The 24,046-nt window shown below is 48.6% G+C and overlaps 1 protein-coding gene across 4 annotated transcripts; it reads right to left on the minus strand.

Moving 5' to 3' along the window:
• Window positions 1–697: 697 nt before the first annotated feature.
• Window positions 698–22,802, minus strand: gphna (gephyrin a). 4 transcript variants are annotated; one of them, XM_086276028.1, is made up of 24 exons: window positions 22,497–22,756; window positions 19,622–19,827; window positions 14,126–14,204; window positions 13,984–14,041; window positions 13,446–13,538; window positions 13,277–13,371; window positions 12,695–12,761; window positions 11,336–11,641; window positions 10,037–10,138; window positions 9,473–9,610; window positions 5,624–5,666; window positions 5,378–5,515; window positions 4,835–4,927; window positions 4,686–4,741; window positions 4,112–4,231; window positions 3,978–4,036; window positions 3,617–3,892; window positions 3,302–3,389; window positions 2,848–2,921; window positions 2,510–2,574; window positions 1,870–1,973; window positions 1,630–1,726; window positions 854–992; window positions 698–779 (listed from the first exon to the last, which is right to left on the minus strand). In XM_086276028.1, exons 1-23 carry the CDS (start codon window positions 22,592–22,594, stop codon window positions 859–861), a joined length of 2,589 nt encoding a protein of 862 aa, XP_086132154.1. In that variant the 5' UTR covers window positions 22,595–22,756; the 3' UTR covers window positions 698–779; window positions 854–858. The 4 variants fall into 4 exon arrangements, with proteins under 4 accessions (XP_086132154.1, XP_086132151.1, XP_086132152.1 ...); XM_086276025.1 differs by lacking the exon at window positions 19,622–19,827 and having other exon boundaries at window positions 22,497–22,800; XM_086276026.1 differs by lacking the exons at window positions 10,037–10,138; window positions 19,622–19,827 and having other exon boundaries at window positions 22,497–22,800.
• Between the last annotated feature and the right edge of the window lie 1,244 nt (window positions 22,803–24,046).

Genomic DNA, 24,046 nt, shown 5'->3' on the forward strand with positions numbered 1-24,046 from the left:
ATATCGGAGCGGAGAAATCGCTCGGCGCCCCAAAGACGAGCCGCTGACCCACCGAGGACGATTTCATGGCTTCGCTGAGATGTCTCCAGATGTTTGAGAGGGTTGAATCTGCAGAAAGGTAAAAAAGGAACACCAGAGGACACCTGCAGCTTGTTCTCTTTTCTTTTTTGTTGTTTGGCAGAAAATATTCAGAGGCACAAACAACATAAGCAGGTTCACTCAGAGGACGTCTTCATCAGCCGTGTTTTGCTGATGTTGGAGTCTGTGTGATCCAGGAGGAGACGTAGTGAAACGGCAGGTTTCTATAGCAGGAGAGAGGACGCCAGAGCAGAGCAAGGGTAGAAAAAGGAGGAGGAGGGTCTCTATGTCTCTAATCTACCCGGGAAAAACGCACAAAGCAAATGAAGAGGAGAGAAGAGGGCATGAATACTACTAAGATGATGATATTCAGTCAGAACCATGATAATAATAATAAATAGAATATTAATTAAGAATATTAATAATCATTATCATCAGGATAATAATAATATTACAGAATAAATCTCATATTTCGTATATTTTTTCACATTTTTTTTCTCCTTTGAAATACAGTGATCTCCTCAGAGCAGACCAATGAGGACTCAGCCTGTGCTGGCTCCGATTGGCTGTTGCATATGACATCACAGCTAATGGCGACCAGGTAGACATGCACCACTTCCCGCCCCCCACCCCGGCTGTTTCCTGTGCAGACAAGAAGTCCTGGCGTTGCCATGGTAATCGGTAGCGAGTGACGTTTCAGTCTGGAGAGAAAAAGAAGTGTTAACAGAAAGCACACGCTTCGCACGTGCTCAGTGCGTCCGTGGAGCCGCCGTACCTGCATCATAGCCGTCCGATGACCATGACGTCTACGACCTCTCCCTTGTGCAGCTCCACGTACTGCTCTGTTTTAGGGGGCAGCATCAGCAGGCCGTTGGCGCTGCGCATGGACATCAGCCTGCTGGACACCTGGTTACCTGCAGGGAGAAGGGGTGTGGTCAGTCGCATTACCCAAGTGAGATGACTGACAGGACGCTGACCGAGGCAGCGGTTAGAACAACATTTAAGAGGCTCGTTTACGACGCCTCTGACATAAATCAGCTGACTGATGTCGACCACAGAGCCAGCGTGATGGATGGGCCTGCGACGGCGCGTCACTGGACGCCCTGCGGAAGCCTCGGGTATCTGGGAACACGCACGATGAATTTAGGAGAAAACGTCAATTCCGTCTCCAAGAAAGCCGGTTGGAGATGAGTCCTCGTTGGCAGGTTCAGAGACTTTGGAGCGAGTATCCGTGAGCTGGACTCAGAGCAGACAAACCGCTCAGCACCGTCGACAAACCTGATTGGACGAGCTGATGTAAAGCTCTGAGGGCGGCGCTACAGGACACAAGCGTAACGGCTCATTTGGGCCAAGTGCAGTGAGGAAGCTGAACAGCGCGATGCTTTATGAACGTGTGGAACATCTTTATGACGGTTCCATGATGTGATCAATAAAGTTAATCGTGTGGACGAGAAGAGGCCAGAGTTTACCGCGGCGAGGAGGAAACAGGAAGCAACGCTTAGACACCAATGACTGACGGTACACACCATCACCGTGTGTGTGCGCACTCACCTGTGCTCTGAGCCCAGGGCAGCGGCTCCTGGTGATGCCAGGTGAGAATGCAGCGGTGGTACTCAGGCCGGGGGTCCAGCTTAACGTCACAGGAGAGCTGAAGAGAAGAACAGTGGCATCAGCAGACTTTCATCAACAACAACTGTGTTATGTAACCCGAGCGATGCATCAAACACTCGGTTCACCTTGACCTGCAGGCAGGGTTACAGCATGACCTCAGAGAGTGTGTGTGTGTGTTACCCTCGCTTTGATGATTGTAGGTCGAGGATCCAGAATGCCTTGCATCTTCCTCAGAGCAGGAATCACAAACAGGTTACACGTCACCACAGCGGACACTGGGTTACCTTGGAAACAATAAACAGACCACGTGTGATGATGGTGCAGAAGCTCGATAACATGATGTGGCGCATTTACGAGCGGCCTCTGAATGATGTCATAAACGTGGTCGGTTGGAGTTACTCGTGTCGACGAGGCGCTGCTGGAACATTTATGGAGCTTACTGTGAGGAGTTATTTTAAGATGCACGTATCTGCCTGCAACGAATACGAAACATTGAAAGAGTGTCTGCGTCATCTGTTGATTTGTATTCATTTTTTTCCCTTCCTTACTTCATGTACTTCACAGTACAATCATGTACTGTGAAGTACATGTAGTAACTGCTAATTCTCAGCCCATCTCTGTGGAGGCTGCTGACGTTCAGCCTGCACTGAAGCTTTCTGGTCTCCAGGAGGTTAAAGTCTGGGCTCAGGACGCTCTCAAGCTTCCTGCTTCGCTTTGGGATCCACAATCGGGAATCGTGACTCTGATCACAGGCGTTTGTGGGGACGACCCGAGGACGCTTCAAAGGCAGGTGAATTACACAGCAGGGTTAATATGTTACCTGGCAGGGCGAAGATGAGTTTTCGTGTCCCGTCGATGTCGACTGTGGCAAAGGTAGTGGGAAGACTGAGGGACAGAAACACAGAGCAGCGTGAGCAGAGGCAGAGACTGAGGTATCAGCCGTCAGGTGTACCTGCAGTACTGCGAGTACCTGCAGTGAGGAACTCCTTCAGCTATCAGAAGAAACATTTGTGACTTCAGTGAACAGACTAACATTGCAGCCACAGGTGAGGCTCATTAACAGCCGCCTGAAGCTTTAAGCTCTCGGGTATTTCACACAGGTGTGACTGTGGTGCTTAAGTTCTGGGACTAAAGCAGGAAGTCTCGGCTCCGTCTTACCCTGGCTTCATGAAGACTCGGCCAAAGTGAATCTGTGCGTGCAGGTCGATATCCAGCACCTGTTTCAGGTAGTCCTGATCACAGACACACACACAGTCAGGTTTCCTGCACACTGACGATCAGAACATCTGCTCAGTGCGTCACTCAATCAGTGAGCTTTACACTGAGATACTTTAGGCCACGCCCACCTGCTGCCTCACCTGGCCCTCAGCTCGATTAGGAGTGACGGCTCGCGGTCAGAGCTGATGAAAGACGGTAAATCGTCAGCTCCGCCTTCATGTTCGGCTCTCTCTGCGGTCTCACTCCACAGAGAGACACACCTCCTGTAGCAGCGGCGAAGAAGTCCGCCCAGTCCTGCTTCACTTCCTGAGCGAACGTGCAGTTGGTACTGCAGCTGAGACTCTCAGCAGGTGGGCGTGGCCTGAAGTTAGTTAAGTTACTGAAGTTACTGTACCTTCTCTCCCATGGACACACCCCCTGAAGTGATGATGACATCAGCACGGCTGATTCCCTCGTGCAGAGCTGACAGCAGGTCGTCAGGGCTGCAGAGAGAGGACACACGGGTGTCACAGGAAGTTCAGGATACAGACTGAGGTCGGACTCGAGTGGAAGATTTCAGATTTCCCACTGAGGGACCTGTGGACCTCAGAGGGTGGATGAAAGATTAAACCCTGACTGCACCGTGCTGGGGGGTGGGGGCTGGAGCTTTTTTAAGATGTCAGAACAGGAAATGATCAGACTGGAGCGACAGGCGGGGAAACGCGCTCACTTGTCTCCGACGATGCCGAGGTTGATGGTCGGGTATCCGTGCTCCTGGATGGTGGCGAGGAGAGTGGAGCGGTTGGAGTCTCTGATCTTCCCCGGGTGGAGGTCATCCTCCGGGTTCAGCAGCTCGTTCCCGGTGGACATGACGGCCACCACGGGGAACTTGTGCACGCTGACCTCGGTCACTCCCACTGTGGCGAGCAGGCCGATCTCAGACGGGCCCATGTGCGTGCCTTTAGCCAGAACGCACTCCCCTCGCCTGATGTCGTGACCGATCGGCCTGCGTGGACACAAAAGCACCAAATTGTCTACGCTGCTCCTTCACCCGTTTGACATCCACGACCTGAGAAGCGTTCCTCTCTCACCTGATGTCCTGCCCGGGCCGGGCTTGGACCATGATCCTCACCTCCAGCTCCTCGGTGCCCTGTAACAGACGAACAGGAAGTAAAGCCAGCAGGCACACGCACAGCGCCATCGACCTTCATCCTGGTGTTCTTACATCCTCAGACTCCCTCAGCAGCTCCGTGTCTTCTACTTGGACCACGGCGTCAGCTCCGCAGGGAATCGGCGCGCCGGTCGTCACCCTCATCACCTGACCTGGCATGACTGTGTGGGTGGGCTGAAAACACAAGAAGCACAGTTTACAGAGCGATGACATCATCTGGTAATAAGGCTTTTAGTCAAGGTTGAAATTCACAGTAATCAGGAGGAGATGAGAAGTTTTCTAAATTCTGGAGCCTCAAGTGGACGTTAGAGGAACTGCAGCTGTTATGCCACCAGCGTTTGGCTGCAGAGGTCGACTCCCAGGACTTCCTGCTCTGTGACACGTGTGGCTCTAAAGACCCTTGTCTGCCTTCACTGCTGATATGAACTCGGTGATGTGCATCAATCTGATCCTGATCTACATTCTGCACATACGTGAACTTAAACGGTCTGAGCATGGCTCGCGCTGTGCCGATCATGGTGTGTGTACCATGAGCCCGCTCATAGATAACGCTGAGGTTAGCAGCGTCTCCCACAGAATCTGGTTGACAGATGATGGTTATGCACAACGCTGCTGTGTGAGAGCCGACCTGCTGTCCAGCCTGCGATTCCCCCATGATGAAGCGATCTCCCGGGCCATCGGCAGCTACGAGTCAAACATGAGTCGGTTAGAGCTTTCAGTTCAACAGATAAAAGGTAAAAAAAACGCAGATGTTTGAGGCGGTGCCCACAGTCTCACCTCGCACAGCGTAGCCATCTTTAACAGAGGCGGGGAACGGAGGAAGGTTGTCTTTGGCATAGATGTCCTGAGCGAGAACTCGACCCAAACCATCTGCAGAGAGAGAAGACTTTCTCAGAGGCTTATCCAGGACAAATTCATTGTTTCACTACAATCTGAACTCTGTGGGAGGAGCGATTCTCGCAGCTTGTGGAGGAACGACGGAGGAGGGCGGCTACGGTCCTGACCGGACGAGCTGACCGACAGCGGGGAAAAGCCGATCAGACTGACGTCAACCTGGATTGACTTTCAGGTCCAAAACCTCCGTAAGTCAAACAGGTGGAGCAACCTTTTACACATTCATGGTTCAAACAGAGTGTGCAGGTGCTGAAATGCTTCTCCCATCAGATGCCATCACCACAGCAGCATCAGCTCTGTGGTGGAGCAGTTAGTGGACACGTGGGCGTGCAGGGCTCGATACTCCTGTGTTAGAGCAGCGCGCGCGCGCGCGCAAGCACACACACACACACACACACACACACACACACACACACACACACTCACCTCTGTAGTTAATGACTTCAATTCCCAGAATAGGCGTCATCTCGAGAACAGTGATGAAGGCTTTGTCCATGGATGTCAGCGGGAACGGCGACATGCGATGACGACGCGCCACTTTACTGATGTCAACTGCGCTGTGGCCTATGAGTGCGTACACACACACACACACACACACACACACACACCTGTAAACACCTGAAAACTATTTTTTCGAGCTTTAAAGGTAAACGAAACACATACTGAACTCACTGGCTCTCAGTATGTTCTCATTGCTGCCACATCGTGACTGAACCTGCAGAAAAACAGATTATTTTGATTGAAATCATCTTAAAGAATAATTTTCTTTTCATGCGTCTCATTCACAGGATGTGGAAACATAAACAATGACTCTGGATGCAACATTCAAGCATTTCAGGAGCACCGAGAGAGCGAGTCGGGTTAATCTTACTCATCAGATCAGTCTGAGCGCTGAATAAACAGCAGATATAAGCCAGAGCTTTAATTCTGCTCTCCTAGCTGATGTTAACAGCAAATTAAAACCAGAGGTCAGAAAGCCGGCGTCTTCTTACTAAAAGCAAAGGTACATAAGGTTGATGATTGGCTGCTTTGCAGAGATGATTTAAGCATAATTTGATGCTACATTTTAGGTCATTTATTTTTAAATGTACCACAACTGAAGACATTTCAATAGATCTGAGTGTTTCCAACCATCACAGTCCCATTCACTCCCATTCAACAGACAGCACACGTCCCGAGACTTCCTGAATAAAGTTCATGCACATAACGAGAGCTTCAATCAGGACGATCACTGCTTACACCTGGAATGACACTGATATTCAAATCTGACCTAAAGATACTCATCTGTAACAGTCTAATGATGCTGTGATGATGGTTACCGATAGTTACCGGGGGGGGGGGGGGGGGGGTAAGTTTGTTTCACAAGTCAAAATTAAAAGGTGAGGCATAAAACCTCAGAAACCCATCTGTTGCTCAGAACACGTTAGCATCTAAAATATGCCGAGTCGTGCACAGACTGTCCAACTTTGTCATGTTTCTCTGTTGTATGGTCTGTACGTCATGTATGTTTGTCCAACAGCTGACTGAGCAGCATACACACACTACACCTGACCTGGATGTTATAAATGTCTGCTACAAGCTGTAAAGCTAAGTTACAGCCAGCTAGCTAACCAAGCTCGCTCTAAGCTAGTTTGCTATCTATTTAAACGGTTACATCATTTAATTTTTGACAAAAATCATATTTTTATATAAAATGTAAATTATAACAATGGTTCACTTAACAGGTAAATTATTTTGGGAAGCTAGCCACCTAGCATTTAATTCATTTCAGGCATAGTTCAGACAAAGTTAGCCAACAAGCCATGACTTAGCTACAGTGCATGAATCTAGTAAGGATTAGCTAATATTCACTGACAAAGAAACATGAAAATAACCAATATAGCTTCCAGATCAGTTTGTATTTAGGGTTTCATTTTAGACAGCTTTTTATTCATTACATTGGCAGGTTTTTGGCTAATGGTAGCTAATATAAACTTAGCTGCTAACACACACAAACTACTTCATAGTCAACTTAGCATATAGCTGGCTAACCTTAACTCGCTGTCTAGAGTCTTTATCTAAACCCTGTGTGAACAGTTTATATTTGAGAGATGTTCATTTGGTAATTATTTCTAAGCTAACATTAGTTAGTGGCGCTCATTTAAATAACATGTGACCAAAAAGCTGGGGAATCCATCCATCCATCCATCTTCATCCGCTTTGTCCGGGGCCGGGTCGCGGGGGCAGCAGCCTAAGCAAAGAGGCCCAGACCTCCCTCTCCCCAGCCACCTCCTCCAGCTTATCCGGGGGAATACCAAGGCGTTCCCAGGCCAGCCGAGAGATATAATCTCTCCAGCGTGTCCTGGGTCTGCCCCGGGGCCTCCTCCCGGTGGGACATGCCTGGAACACCTCACCCAGGAGGCGCCCAGGGGGCATCCTTGTCAGATGCCCGAACCACCTCAGCTGGCTCCTTTCGATGTGGAGCAGCAGCTGCTCTACTCTGAGCCCCTCCCGGATGGCCGAACTTCTCACCCTATCTCTAAGGGAGAGGCCAGCCACCCTTCGGAGGAAGCTCATTTCTGCCGCTTGTATCCGCGATCTCGTTCTTTCGGTCACTACCCACAGCTCGTGGCCATAGGTGAGGGTAGGGACGTAGATCGACCGGTAAATTGAGAGCTTCGCTTTTACACTCAGCTCCCTCTTCACCACGACGGACCGGTGCAGCGTCCGCATTACTGCAGCCCCAATCCGTCTGTCGATCTCCGGCTCCCTTCTCCCATCACTCGCGAACAAGACCCCGAGATACTTGAACTCCTCCACTTGTGGCAGGAACTCATCCCCGACCCGGAGTGGGCACTCCACCCTTTTCCGGCTGAGAACCATGGCCTCAGATTTGGAGGTGCTGATCCTCATTCCCGCTGCTTCACACTCGGCTGCGAACCGTTCCAGTGCGAGCTGGAGGCCCTCACCCAATGAAGCCAACAGAACCACATCATCTGCAAAAATCAGAGATGAGATTCTGAGGCCACCAAAGCGAAAGCCCTCCGCCACTTGGCTGCGCCTAGAAATCCTGTCCATAAAAATTATGAACAGAACCGGAGACAAAGGGCAGCCCTGGCGAAGCCCATCACCCACCGGGAACGAGTCCGACTTATTGCCGGCAATGCGAACCAAGCTCTTGCAACGGTTGTATAGGGATCGAATGGCCCGTAGCAATGGGCCAGACACCCCATATTCCCGCAACACCTCCCACAGGACACCCCGAGGGACACGGTCGAATGCCTTCTCCAAGTCCACAAAACACATGTAGACTGGTTGGGCAAACTCCCATGCACCCTCAAGTATCCTGGAGAGGATAAAGAGCTGGTCCAGTGTTCTGCGACCAGGACGAAAACCGCATTGTTCCTCCTGTATCCGAGGTTCGACTAACGGACGAACTCTCCTTTCCAGCACCCTGGCATAGACTTTCCCAGGGAGGCTGAGGAGTGTGATCCCCCTGTAGTTGGAACACACCCTCCGGTCCCCTTTCTTAAAGATGGGGACCACCACCCCGGTCTGCCAGTCCACAGGTACTGCCCCTGATCTCCACGCAACATTGCAGAGGCGTGTCAACCAGGACAGCCCTACAACGTCCAGAGCCTTCAGGAACTCGGGGCGGACCTCATCAACACCAGGGGCTCTGCCACCAAGGAGTTGTTTAACTGCCTCAGTGACCTCGCCCTCGGAAATTGGCGGGTCATTCCCCTCATCCCCAGACTCTGCTTCCTCCTCGGAAGACGTGTCAGTGGGATTAAGGAGGTCCTCGAAGTATTCCTTCTTAACAGGCAGCTCATGTCGGGTGGTGTCAACAGCTGTAGCAAAAGACTTGTATTCCTTCCACCGCCTGACAAGCTGGGGAATATGTAATTGATTTAATAATTTTACAATCAGTTCAAATACTAGTGATTTAAAAAAACAACAACAACAACAACAACAACAACAAATGGAAACATATACAAGAGAACAAGTATATAAGGAATAATGGAGGACCCAGGATAGCACCTTAGGGAACGCCACGGGACAAACAGGAAGAAACTTTTCTTAGCGTGTTTTTAAATTACATGGTCATCTGTTCAGATACTGGCAATAAGAAAGTATTTGATATTTGAAAAAATGGCACGTGAACCAAGTCTAACTGTGAATACTCGTTTTTCTGCTCCAATGAAATCGAACACACCGAGTTTGTTATTCACCATAAATTGGCTCGGTCCTGAAGCTGGAGCTTTTTATGCCAGGAAATCAAATGTGATTTTTCTGGTTCTATGAAGTGAACGGAGGAGGTTAGGAAATAAAGAAAGTAATTAAAAGCTCTCATCATGCAGGAAGTGCTTGTCATTGTTTGATAAAGGGCTTCGATCAGCAATCAGCGTACATCTACTGGGCATGCTCTATGACCGTTACACAGCACAAACAGGAAAGCTGGTGTTTCATGCAGAATGGCGTTTTTTGTTGCCGAGCTCTTAGCGGTGCTGTCTGTGTGCATGTGTGAAGGTTTGTTTGTACCTTGGGTGTCGGGCACGAAGCGGTGGAAAGGCGGGAAGTTGCCTGTGTCGCCCGGGGTGACTCGGAGGGGGTGGAGCTTAAAGAGGCCGAATCTCGTGGAAGCACCTGAACACCTCGAGAAATGATCGAGTCCGGGATCTACACACACACACACACACAAACACACACACACGCACACACACACACGCACACACACACACACACACAATGCTAGTCCAATGATTTCCTTCAGTTGTTTTATTAGAACCTAAAGCTGCAAAGCTGAACACGCTCCATAACCCCTGACCCCCTCACAATCAGCTGTTCTTTTTATAACTTTACTATATTTAATGAAGTCATGCAAAGTTTTACTTTCATACTCTGAATACTTTCTGATTTGTTTTTACTACCAGCATTATTATCATAGGTTGAACTGAAAAGGGAACTCATAGTAGGTCCACCTTAAAAAAAAGGCGGCATCAGATAATCTTCAAGCTAGTTCAGGCAGGAGCTGATGAAGAATGGTGACTGACACAATGAACTGACCAATGAGAGGAGAGGACAGGTGCATGTGTGAAGTCTCACCTGATGGTCATGGGCAGAGGAGCAGGTGAAATGAGTGGGAGGGACAGGGGTGTGGCCAGGCAGGTAGGGACTCCCTTTAGCCATGAGCACAGCATGGCTCATCTGATGGACACACACACACACACACACACACACACACACACACACACACACACACACAGGTGAAGGACATGATGGGATGAAGTGAAACATTCCACACGTCACAGCTCAAACCTGGGCTCACACACATGGATTCGTTCTGTAAATTAACTGATACGACAGGAGCTGTTCGCGGTCATTGTGGGGGTGTGGCTTTAAGAGGAACGCTACAAACTAACAATACTAAAGCCAACAGTTAGTCCACACCGGACATCCCTGCATCGGGTAAACCCTAACACGATGGAGGTCATGCTCGTGTTAAAATGTTTACACACGTATCGATGAACCAAAACTGTCCTCAAGTCATCACTTCCTGTCGTCTCCTCTCTAAAAAACCATAACAAGGCAAATGGCCTGGTAAATGGCCTGCATTTATATAGCGCTTTTCTAGTCCCTAAGGACCCCAAAGCGCTTCACACTACATTCAGTCATTCACCCATTCACACACACATTCACACACTGGCGATGGCAAGCTACATTGTAGCCACAGCTGCCCTGGGGCGCACTGACAGAGGCGAGGCTGCCGGACACTGGCGCCACCGGGCCCTCTGACCACCACCAGTAGGCAAACATGGGGTTAGTATCTTGCCCAAGGATATTTGGCATGCAGCCAGGAGGCAGCCTGGGATCGAACCACCGACCTTCTGATTAGTGGCTGACCTGCTCTGCCACCTGAGCTACAGCCACCCCTTCAGTGTTAAAACCTGACAAGTTGTTCCTTTTATAAAGGAGCCATAATGACCAGTTTGATCGAAACTTCTTGACAGCGTCCGACACAGGTCACGTGATGCTCTGTCACGTGACCTGTGGATCTAAACGTGACGACGGATTGAAAAACGAGTTTCCTTGGTGCTCATTTCTTCTACAGTTATAAGAACCTGCAATGCCCCGTGGGCAGAGCCTGTAATGACCCGCCTGACCCTGAGGAGGAAGTGTTTTCTAAATGTCATTCCGCTACTGGGAGGCGGGCCTCCTGTCTTCCGTCCTGCCCGCGGAGCGCTCGCTTCCCGGTAATTTCTGTGCGTCCTGCAGCAGCCGCTGCATGCGTCTGTAGTACAGTAGCTGCTGCAGTGACCCACTTTCCCCACACTGATCATTAAACTTTCATCTGGCAGCTTCCAGCACCGCCGCTGCTCTACGTGCGGCCTGCGCACCGCTTACCTTGGCAGCGATGGCAGCTGCGGTGATGTGGGAGGAGCCGTGCTGGTGGTGGTGGTGATGATGGTGGTGGTTGTGCGCGTGCCGACCTCTCCTCCGGTCCTCCTCTTCGTCATCCTCCTCCTCACACTGGGTCCCGCGCTCCATGGTGTGTGTGTTGGTGTGTGTGTTGGCGTACGTGTTGGCCTGCAGAGGGGAGGGGGAGGGCAGCTGCTCCAGGGCGGCGTGCGTGGATTTCACCCGGACCATGGCCTCGCGCAGCAGGTCAATGGCGTGAGGCAGAGCGGGCAGAATGAACTGAAAACACTCCTGAAAAATCAAAGTTTCATCATCATCGTCGTCATGGCGTCAAACTCTCACAGCAGACGCTGCACGCACAGTGGATCGTTTACACGAACAGTAGTCGCGCCGAGTAGTCCAAGCACAGACTCCCCCATCCCAAACCCAGCCACCTCCTCCAGCTCATCCAAGTCATTCCCAAGCCTGTCCTGGGTCTGCCCCACGCCTCCTCAGCCAGAGGCCGTCCAGGAGGCGTCCTGGTCAGATATCCAACCATCTGAACTTCGATGTGGAGGAGCAGCAGCTCTACTCTGAGCGCATATCAAAAGTCTGAACTCCTCCCTCCATCTGTAAGGGAGAGGCCAGCCACTGAAGGGCGAGCTGCTCCTTTCAACCATTCTGAGTTTTATAGACTCAGGGTGGCACCCCGCCATTTTTTGGCTTTCTCATCACCGCTGCAAACCGCTCCTGTGTGAGCTGGAGGCCACCTGAACAGAACCACCAGATCTCGAGAGCACAAAGGTAAGACACCTGGCTCCGCCTACAAATCCTGTCTGTAAACAGTCTGACTCACTGCTGGCAACACGGAGCGAGTGGGCATTAGGGACACAGAAGTCCATGAGCTCCCACACTTTACAGATGCATGTGAACTGGACTGCAGTGATGTGTGACAGGTGTACTGGTTTCACTGGTGCACACAGAGTCTGAGCTCAGACACGCCGTCCTCCTGACTCAGCCTGTGTTACTCTGAGCTGTGGATCACACACGTTTGGTGGCTTAGACACTCAAACTTTATATTTTCAGACTCTGTTATACTTTTAAAAGCTGCTCGACATTTCAGGACGTTGCTTGAACGCACTCAGACTGAGCTGGTCAGGGAGGAGGTTGGAGACACCCACAGAGGTCTGTAATCCAACATCTGTAGTTTTGTAACGACGCAGTTCAACTCTTCCTACTTTAACGGTAAATAACACAAACGCTGAGCTCCACCTGACTGGATCGCCACGTCTTACGACATACCCGGCGAGTTCAGTGCAAAGATCCACACGGTGCAGACTGAGCAGAGTAAAGTCAGACTCGTACCTGAGAGCCTTTCTTGCTTCCTGGAAGGTTGATGATCAGAGTTTTGCCACGAATACCACAAACAGGCCTGCAGAGGAGAGGACACGGCACACAGAGCAGGTTAGAAAACAAACGTTTCCACACTGTGTCAAACTTAAACTGCACCGTTCATCAGAATCCAGTGAGTAACAGAAGAAACAGAAAGTGACACGTTCAATGTGACTGACAGCACCTAACCAGGTGAATCAGAGACGTGATTGGCTGTAAGAAGATCCTCCCAGAGAGGCCGAGAGTTCAAGATGGTCACGTGACAGGACTAACTGTGAAGGCACCATTAATGCAGGAGCACATCTGGAGGTTCAGGAGGAACATCTGCCACAGTCTGCTTCTTATCGGAGCTCCATAACTGACCCGAGTACAGCTTTGACATCATCCTCTGACACACCTGCTGATCACCTCAGAGGGTTAAAGCTCGGTGGGCAGACGTGCTGCCGCATTAAATTCAGACAGTTTCCCAAAACATTCCAGATCCAGATGTGAATTTACAAAGATAAACGCACGCCACGTTACAGTGACTGGTCAATGAGCAGTGAGAGCGCTCACCTGGACAGCATGCCCAGTGGCGTGACGTTGAGAGATCCCATCAGCATGGCCAGAGCCATTCCCGGAGCCTCTCGCTCGATCACCTCCCTGGTGGCCTAGAAAACGACAAACCACAGCGAGTTAGAACACGGCGGTCTGCCGTCGAGCCGCGCCTCTGAACCTCCTGTACCTCAGGAGTAACATCTCTCGGAGCAAAGCCGGTCCCTCCGGTCGTGAGGATGAGGTTCAGCTCCTGTTCGTCGCACCACTCCAGCAGAGTTTCCTGTAAACACACATAGCTCGTCACCGCCAAAATAAAAGCACCAACGCTGAGCAGCCGCAATCACAGCCACAGAATCAGAGAAACAGAAACGTGTCAGTCTGAAATGCCGGCGGTGGCGATCACGTGGACACAGTGATGCATAAAGACAGAGGCCACGTTGCTCGTGCATGTGGAGCAGACGTCAGTACGCGATTAGAAATCATCACAACTCAGAATTTTTACTGATTTCTAATTTGTTTCAATCCAAATCCTTAACGTGTATTTATGATGCTCAGTGGGTTTAAACCAGTTTACCGCCGTCTGACTGGACGAGAGCTGCGGACGACCTCACTTACACGTAGACCCCGCCCACTGACAGACAAACGTCTGTGAAAAAGCGTTAAATTGTTTCCCTTTATTGGCACAAACAGAGATATTAAAAAAGGACTCCTGTTTTTGGGATTACCTTGATCTCGTCGATCTCATCTGGAACGATCTTGTAGGCCGCGATGACTCCTCCTAGTCTGCAGGAAGTGACACAATGACAGTTACTGTCATGCTGCTCACGTGTGTACGTGCATGCTGCAGATCTGCTGATGAGGACTCACAGCGAGGGGTCGTGGACCAGGTCCTTCAGGTTCACGCCGCTGCGGTCCTCAGCCAGGTTCTTGAAGCAGCTGTCGCTCACTGCAGAGGAAGAATAGCTCAGCACGGTTTCTCTCACACACACACACACACACACACACACACACACACACACACACACACACACACACACACACACACACACCTACCTCCTCCTCCTCCTCCTCACTTCCTGTCACATGTCTCGTGTTCCAGTGCTGCAGGTTTCTAACACTAAGCTCAGAGTGTGAGCCCAAAGCTAAGGCTGCTCTGAACTCTCAGGCTGGACCTGCATGATGTCACAAATAGGGGACACCCTTGTATGCTCATCTCAGCTGCGGAAGCCCCGTCTACCTGTTGTTTGAACCCTCTGTTTGTGAGAGGCAGCCAATCAGAACAAAGGTCCAAGGATATTGTAAAGAAAAGCGTCTGTACTTCTTTAAGTTGTTTCTTCAGTTCTTCAGAACTGAAGAAGCTTCAAGGATGAGAGGTGAAACGTCTTCAAGCTACTTAAAGAAGTCCAGACGCTTTTTTTTCCAAGCTCCTTAGACTACGATCATCTGGATGACTGAGAACTAGGGCTGCCACAAACAATTATTTTGATAGTCAACTAGTCATCGATTATTTTTGCGATTAGTCGACTAATCAGATCATCATCCATTAGACGTAAAACGTACAACTTATTGCACCAGCAGCTAGAGCAGGGCGATATGACCAAAACTATTTATCACGATATACATTTGAAAATTTGCGCTAACGACATAACTGACGATGTAATTGACACTAGACAAAATACTTCACAACTTTATTAGTGCAAAAACCCCATCAATGTATTTTCACTTAAACAAGCAGCTGTTTTTTTATGTGCATTAATGTAATATACAAATGTAACAGTGCAAATGCAAATTCCTTGCTGACAGTTTAACCAAAAGGCATTTCCAGTGGAGACTGGCCGACATATCCTCAGCATAACCATGTATAATATCCACTAAACTTAAAAACAGGTTATACACACACATAGGGCTGCCACAAACGATTATTTTGATAGTCGACTAGTCACCGATTATTTTTGCGATTAGTCGACTAATCAGATCATCATCCGTTGGACGTAAAACTACAGCTTATTGCACCAGCAGCATCTGCTCTTATATAGCTATCATTAGCTTACAGCTTTAAGTGTTTATGGTCTGTGCTAACTAAAAATAAAGACAAGATGATAGTTTATTAAATTTTAATGAAATTTGCAGATTGTTTCGGTGAAGTTTAATAAACTCCTTGCTATCTAAAATATAACAGGACACTGGAGTATATTCTGGAGCATCTCACACTTCTGATAATCAGCTGTCTGCTTGACATTTATTCAGCTGTGTAAAAACTATAACTTTAATCTCAGACAAACTGATTTACTCAGGAACAAATAAAATACTAAAAAAAAGCCAAACAGCAACATTTTAAGTTATCTAAGTGACTCATATATATTTAACCTGAGTAGCGAAAGACGGCGGTGGGTTTGAAAACGATTTGCGGGGAGTCCGGTGTTCTCACGGCGCTAGTGAGCCTAGCCCCCGGCTCGCTAACGAGCTAGTGGGTAACAGATGTCTCCGAAAACGTCGGAGCGCTTTTGAAAATATGTGGTGTCCTGATAAACTGAGCAGATATTTGAGGTTTACACAGCTACATTCTCGCCTGAAAATATGTTAAACGTTTATTTTGTGACCCAGAAAGAATAATAAGAGTAATATTAAAACTAACTAGCTGCCGCCATTGTTGGAAACTGCGCTGGGCCGCGCTATGAATTCTGGGACACATCTGCCGGTGGATCACTGACTTCCTGACAGACAGGAAGCAGCACGTGAGGCTGGGGAAGAATGTCTCGGACTCCCGGACCATCAGCACCGGCTCCCCTCAGGGCTGTGTTCTTTCTCCTCTGCTCTTCTCCCTGTACACCAACTGCTGCACCTCCACCCACCAGTCTGTCAAGCTAATCAAGTTCGCAGATGACACCACCGTCATTGGGCTCATCTCTGACGGGGATGAGTCTGCCTACAGGAGGGAGGTTGAACGTCTGGTGTCTTGGTGCAGCCACAACAACCTGGTGCTGAATGCCCAGAAGACAGTGGAGATTATTGTGGACTTCAGGAAGCACACAGCCCCACTCCCCCCCATCATCCTGACTGACACCCCCATCACCTCTGTGGACTCATTCCGCTTCCTGGGTACCACCATCACCCAGGACCTGAAGTGGGAGCCCACCATCACCTCCGTCATCAAGAAAGCCCAGCAGAGGATGTACTTCCTGAGGCAGCTGAAGAAATTCAACCTGCCAACACGGACGATGATGCAATTCTACACTGCAATCATCGAGTCCATCCTCACCTCCTCCATCACCGTGTGGTACGCTGGAGCCACTATCAGGGACAAACAGAGACTGCAGCGTGTTGTGCGCTCTGCTGAGAAGGTGATTGGCTGCAGACTCCCATCTCTGCAGGACCTGTACACCTCCAGGACACTGGGGCGTGCAGCTCAGATCACAGCTGACCTTTCTCACCCTGGACACAGTCTGTTTGACCTGCTCCCCTCAGGCAGGAGGCTCCGGTCCATTCGCACCAGAACCTCTCGCCACAAGAACAGTTTCTTCCCCTCTGCTGTTGGACACATGAACAATAACCACATGACTGTCCCCGCCACTAACACATGACCCTACGCTGTGTCACTGCATCATTTCATGTCTGGCACTGATCACCACCTGCACTCATGTATATATCCTTCTACGTAGCACTCATAATTCTTATTCTCATGTATATATCACATGTATATCTCATGCACATATCTTTCTTTCTACATAGCACTTTAATTCTTATTGTTTGCACTGAAGCACCGCAGCAATTTCCTAATGTTGTAAACCTCAACATCTGGCAATAAACCCATTCTGATTCTGATTCTGATTCTTCTTCGGGGTTTAACGGTAGCTGACATCCTTGTACATGCAATGCTGCCATCTTCTGTTTCAGTCCGGTATTACACTCTTAAATCCTGCCACTTATTCCTGCGTCTTTTGTGATCTTACAAAGCTTCAAACGACGCGTCGACTATTAAATCAGTCGTCGACGATTTTGATAGTCGACGTAATCGTGACTAGTCGACAAATCGTGGCAGCCCTACACACACAATACGGTAATATTATGTTGAAGCACAGTACGTATCACTCTGCGAGGCTCCTGTCTACGATAGCTGTAATGCTCTGACAATCCATCAAGCGGTGGCGGCTTCGTAGCTTAGCAAAGTCGTACTAAAGCATTTGACAGATTTTCGAGCCCCGTGTACATTCATACATTCATACATAAGGCTCACGGGATTATAAGGGGCACTGTCGACTTTACAGAAAATCAAAGGATTGATTTTAAGTGTGCCGTATTTTCCAAACAACACGGTAATAACAACGGCCCGCTAGCATCTACCAAAAATAGTGCTTTGTTGTGTATCTGACGGACGAAAGCTAAACCAGTTCCACCACTGAAGCTGCAGCATTTTTACAAACCAATTCAGCTTCATCTGTTTCATTCAATGATCCGCTTTCGCGCTTCTCATTCTGCATCACCGCCATGTGCGTATGTAAACAAAGGCACTGCGCATGCGCGTTTTACCCATATTCTATTGCGATATTTCATTTTCCTATCGTTGCCCAAAATTACACCGTATTACCGTGAACGGTATGATATAGCCCAGCCCTACCAGCAGCATCTGCTCTTATATAGCTATCATTAGCTTACAGCTTTAAGTGTTTAAGGTATGTGCTAACTAAAAATAAAGACAAGATGACAGTTTATTAAACTTTAATGAAATTTGCAGATTGTTTCTGTGATGTTTAATAAACTCCTTGCTATATAAAATATAACGGGACACCGGAGTAAATTCTCCAGCATCTCACACTTCTGATAATCAGCTGTTTGTCTGACGTTTTTCAGCTGTGTGAAAACCACCCAGGGAATTAAGAAAGTTTTACTTAATCTAATCTCAGCCAAACAGATTTACTCACGAACAAATAAAACACTGAACAAAAGCCAAACAATAACATTTTCAGGTTATCTAAGTGACTTATATATATCACGTTTAACCTGAGTAGCGAAAGACAGCGGTGGTTCTGAAAACAATTTCCCGGGAGTGTGCCGTTCTCGCCAGCTCTAGTGAGCCTTGAACCCCGGCTCGCTATCGAGTTGGTGGTTAACAGACGTCTCCGAAAACGTCGGAGCACTTTTGAAAATATGTGGTTTCTTGATAAACTGCGCAGATATTTGAGGTTTACACAGCTACATTCTCGCCTGAAAATATCTTAAACGTTTATTTTGTGACCCAGAAAGAAAAATAAGAGTAATATTAAAACTAACTAGCTGCCGCTATTGTTGGAAACTGGAATTGGCTGAGCTGCGCTATGAATTCTGGGATAGGTTGTGCCACAAAGGATACGTCGACCCATCCTTCAAATCTGGGGAAATGAAGGTCACATTTGGAGGAGTCTTTGAATTTGGACAGTCTTCGCCGCGTTGCTGTAACATAATCGGCCTACAAATGCGGCCTCCGAAGGATGCGGCCTGAATTTGGTCACAGCTACGATACCGGACACAGCTTCTTCTTCGGGGTTTAACGGCAGCTGGCATCCTTGTACATGCAGTGCTGCCATCTTCTGTTTCAGTCCGTTATTACACTCTTAAATCCTACTACTTATTCCTGCGTCTTTCAGGATCTTACAAAGCTTCAAACGATGCGTCGACTATTAAATTAGTCGTCGACGATTTTGATAGTCGACGTAATCGTGGCTAGTCGACTAATCGTGGCAGCCCTACTGAGAACCTTCACAGACAATCAGAACAAAGCTGTCTTAAAGGTGGAGTAGCTAAATCGGCTCAATTCAGACATGGATGAACCGAGGAGCTGCACAAGGCTCAGTGTGAGATAAAGAAGGATTATTATCAACTGTAAATCATGCAAAGCTGCTGTAGCAGAGTCCAAAGATAAAAACAGGGAGCTGGAAACCAACAGGATGAGTTTTTTTGGAGGATCGAAGATTCTCCACAAGTTACAAGAACACAGATGCCAAAATATCATCGTCCAGTCTTAAAATGAAAGAGCAGGAAGTGAGCAGAACAGGTCGTTGTTAGCGTCATCCGTGTGAACAAAATCTTTATTTTTGAGGGGAAGTCAGAGAGTAATGATCACAAAGAATAAATGTCACTTACAAATGAGAGTGACAGAAACAACAAATTCAAAGGACGCCTGGTAACGCTGTGCCAACAAGACTGAACAACTGCAGAGTTTGAGAGCAGCAGGACAAAACAAGACCTGCAGGTCCTCGTCATCTCCAGCAGAGCGTCCAAACAAAACCACGGCCACAGGAAAGACCTCCTACACTGATCACATGACCAACAACAACCACAATGAAGTGTGAGGGACAGCTGAAGAGCTCCATGTGAAGATCTACTGACTGAAATGTTGCGGCCGTGTCGTCAGAGCTGAAGGACGGACCTTCAAGGACCCGCTCAGGGTGAAGTGCTGCAGAGGAAGATGGAGGAAACGGCGGTCCGATAACTCTGAGGAGCTGGCAGGGAAGACCTCGGCAGATTCAAAAAAGCATCGCTCACGACCACGAAGCTTGTAGAAGAACGCCGTCCTGCAGGCGTGCTCAGTGCCGCTGCAAGTCCAGAGTTAACGGATCAAGACAAACAATGAAATAGCAAAGAGCAGCGCATCTAAGGAAGCAGGAATAGACCGAGAATTCGCACGTCACATGACAGGAAGCCCTGATCTTCCTCATCCAGACTTTGGACTTCAAAGGGGGACAACGTCAGTCAACTTCAGCTGTTTGGTTAATTTCCTCCTGCTGTTTTCTGATTCCTGGACTCTACCCGAGTATCCTCACCTGATTCACAGCTCAGTCTGGCTTTCAATATGATTTCAGTGGTTTGCTTCGCAGGTTTTAAACCGTTTGTGCACATAACAGCAGGAAAGACTCTCACACTCAGCTCCAATCTGATGAGCGACAGTAAACGAGAAGAGTAACGCCAAAACATAGTTTTTTTTTATTTTATTTATCATGCTCCTCTCGTCCTTTATTACTTTATTTTACGTCAGGAACTCAAATACAAGGAGTCAGCATCCGGACTGGGAAACGTTTGATCAGTGCTCGCCTACGAATATTAGCAGAAACAGTCACAGTCAAAAGAAAGTAGGAAAGTAAGCTAGTTTAAAATCTGGTCCTTAGCTAGTTTAAAATGATTTAAATACAACCTTAAAAAAACAACAACAATGTGACATATTAAACTTAGTCAGAATTCATTTATGGGAAAATAGGTCAAAATACAGAAACTGTGTGAGACCTCGACCCTCGCTGCTTCTATAGGAGAGAACAGGGTGGATCCACATTCTCCCAGCAGTGGATGCAGCAAATTCACCAAAAGATCAGAGCGTGCAGTGCTCAAAGGAACTGAACAGGAACGATGTGCTCTGAGACGAGGCCAGAGTGCAGATGTCTCACAGATAAAGCTGGGACCAAACTGGGTCATCAGCAGGACAAAGATCCAACAGAACGGCTGAAAAAGGAAAGAACGGAGCTGCTGCAGAGCTCAGAAAGCTGTGCATGAACGAATGCTGCAGACCTCAACGACCAAAGCTCATCCACAGTGATGGCGCAGACCGATCACTGCAGGTCACTGCTGCTGAAGGAGCTACACCACTTTTGGATTTGGTCTTTTTGTTAAATATTTACTGTGTAATGTACAACGCGTTGTTCATCTGAGGTTGTATTTTCTTATTTTTAACACCAAATTTTTTCTGATGTCCTGACACGTAAAACCTTACGACAGACAGATGGCGTACGATGCAGTATCGTGCTCTGGTTGTCTGTGTTATTTGGTGTGTTCAAACTTTGTTCTCTCTGCTCGTTAAAGTCACTAACGAGGAACTGCAAGCACGGTGGATGAAAGAGCAGCTGTTCTCTTCCTGCTCCATAGAGGGCACTCTCAAGCTCATCCTGGATGAATGGAGCTCGATGGAGCTGAAGAACAAAAATGTACATTTCGAGACATAAACATTTTTCTCATGGAAATCTTTAGCATGTTTTTACTAGAAAGGATTGAAACAATACATAAAGTTGTATTTTTAGACATTTTAATGGATTTTTAATGCAGTAAAGTACTTTTCTATGAGCACCACAAGCCACTTTAATACATCCTCCATTTTGATTTGGGGCATGAAGCCAGCAGCAGTTAGCATCACCTTCAAACACTTCAACCACATAACTACGACGCTAACACCTACAAGAGGTATCACCGGGAAAAGAACGCCATCAAGAGGACCTCCTATTCTAAAACTCACCAATCAGCACATGTTAGCCGAATGCTAGTGTTTTATGGGCAAGAATCAGCGTCACAGTGAATAAAATATTGATCATTACAATTGATTTGTTTCAGTTCACAGTACTGATTCTGGATTTGTGGGAACTAGCGTGTTTTTGTGTGGAAATCACTGCGGGCCCTCCCACAGCGCCCCCTGCTGGGCGCACAGTGGACTGCCCATGCTATCCTCAGTTAGCTAAGCATCCCTGTCCATGTCCAGTGTTACTGGGTTCACTGGTCCCAGTCCTCCCGCGGGCACGACTCCGGTGCGAACATCAGCTACAGCTTCGGTGCCGCGCTGCGCGTTCGTGTTTAATGTTGAACTAAATGGCGTGAGGAGGGAAAACGCTCATTACTGCCTTAAACGGACACTAACGGGGTGAAACCCCGGCCGTTAAAAAGCCGCGAGGTCCCGTTATCTTAAAAAAGCCCACCGTGAGCCGAGGCCCTCGTCAGACCCGCAGAGGGACATGAATAATGCAGCTCATGTCGGCTCCGTAACGGCACACTGCTCAAAATACCACCTGCAAGCTAGCCACTAACACCGGAACACCGCGGGGTTACCTCCAAAATAAAAGCACGGCTTCTGGTAGACACTCACTGTAGCACGCACAGCTCGTCTCGCATTTTGAAAGAGCTCCCCGGCCCTTCTCCCGGCCGCTTCACGGCGAATAAAACACCTCTGAGCGCCGCAGTTTCGCTGACAGGTGCAGCCGGTGCTCACACGTTAATCCGCAGTCACACACAAACACGTTAATCCCGCTCTTTAGCGCAAAACGCGCACCTGTGCGCCAGCAGCCGCGCGGCTCGCGGGGAACCCGGTTAGCATGCGGCTAACGTTAGCCCGCTCTGCAGCGGAGACAGCCCGTATCGTGACACCGACTTGCGCAGGGAGCCGGGCACAAAACGGCGCACAGGTACGCTGCCCAGAGGCGTTTTAGCGCATGTGATGACACGGTGTCCTTACCTGTGAGGATCCCCACGCGGGTCTGATGGTCGTGGTTGGTGAGCACCATCCCGTCCGCCGCCATGTTTACAACCTCTGTCTGCACTGTGACGGCGCATACAGAGGCTGGGGGGTGGAGGGGGAGGGGGTGCTGCACCTCTGGAGGAGGACCAGTGTGTGCATGCGCGTGCATTCTGAATCCCCTCCAACTACCGATACGATCAGGTGACCCGGTACCGCCAGAGCTGCAGCTGGATGACCTCTGAGTGGAGCCGTGACATTGACCTCACCATGTCCTCCAATCACAGAGCAGCTTTAAACAAACTCAGGTGCCAAACTCAACCTGCGCTCTGTCTAACATCCAGCAGGGGGCGACCTCTTTGAGGCCTGATTGGATAGAAGTGTAACAGAATTGAGCGTCCAGCTCACCTGAGCTCAGTGAACACCTTCCTGATGAGTTTACGGTCTCAGTTGCTGCTCTCAGGTGTGACTGAAGTACAACGGAAGTTTATTCTGGAAACCTTGGTGGCGTTAGAGTCGGGACGGAGCAGGAAGCTGTCCTCTGAGTGTGCACCTTCAGACCCCCGGTTCTAAAAATAAGTTATGTGTTTCTGTTTTGTCCTCCTTTACAAACCCACAGCATCCACGTCAGGTCGGAGAGGCGGAGTCATAATGTCACCCTAAGGTCTGCACTATTAGGCAGGATTTCTCCTTTTCCAGGATTAGCTCTGGGTTTCCTGTACTGTGAAGGCGGATCCTTCTTATTAGGGTTTATCATCATGGCAACTGATGTTGCCCAGGAGTAGGGGAGTTTCTAGATTACAGATCAGCAGGTATGAAATAACTGACCAATCAGATCTCTGGAAATTAGCGTCACACTCCCTCTGAGCTGTTCAGCAGTTTTTGTTCTGTCAGCGTTTAAAGAGGTTTTATTCTTTCCTCTCAGTGTTAAACTCCACCGAGTCTGCAGCTCAGAGGATAAAAGCTAAAACCGTCCTTAACACATTAATGAAACACTCGATCGTCGAGACAGAGCTGTGATATGAATCAGTCTGTTCTGTCACACAGTCGGCTTCAAACAGGCTAAACTTTATTAATACAGCAGTGTTTACACACACACACCGGTCCTCCTTTGTGAAATCAGCTGCTCTGCTGTGAGCACATTTATCCATGTTTCTGATTGGTCAGATGCTGCTAGCCCCGCCCCTTGAACGTACAGGTTAGACCCTGGGTGAACTCAGCCATTTGAAACAGGCTGATGTTAGGATAAGTGAACGTAGATAACGGACAGTTATTTTTTATCTGCTACTTAACTTCGGTCTTTTTAACTTCGTATTGTTGGGATTAGGACAAGATCGCAGTTTGAGTCATCAGCACTAACCCCGCCCATCGAGACAATCTGGTGAGAATGACCGAGCCGGGTTAGTCTCTCGTTTGAGCCTCCGTGAATAAAAGCTGATGTTCATTTAACGCTATATAAATAATATTTAATAGAACTGATTTATGCCCCATGTATGCAGGATTTATGCTCCTGCTCTCTGGTTTCGCACAGAACAGGATTGTGGGAATTT

The sequence above is a fragment of the Aulonocara sp. 'chitande type north' Nkhata Bay genome, linkage group LG19, assembly GCF_057382095.1.
Source record: "Aulonocara sp. 'chitande type north' Nkhata Bay isolate Kocher_YH1m ecotype deep benthic linkage group LG19, A_spYH_male_GT1.1, whole genome shotgun sequence".
Taxonomy (NCBI): Eukaryota; Metazoa; Chordata; class Actinopteri; order Cichliformes; family Cichlidae; genus Aulonocara; species Aulonocara sp. 'chitande type north' Nkhata Bay.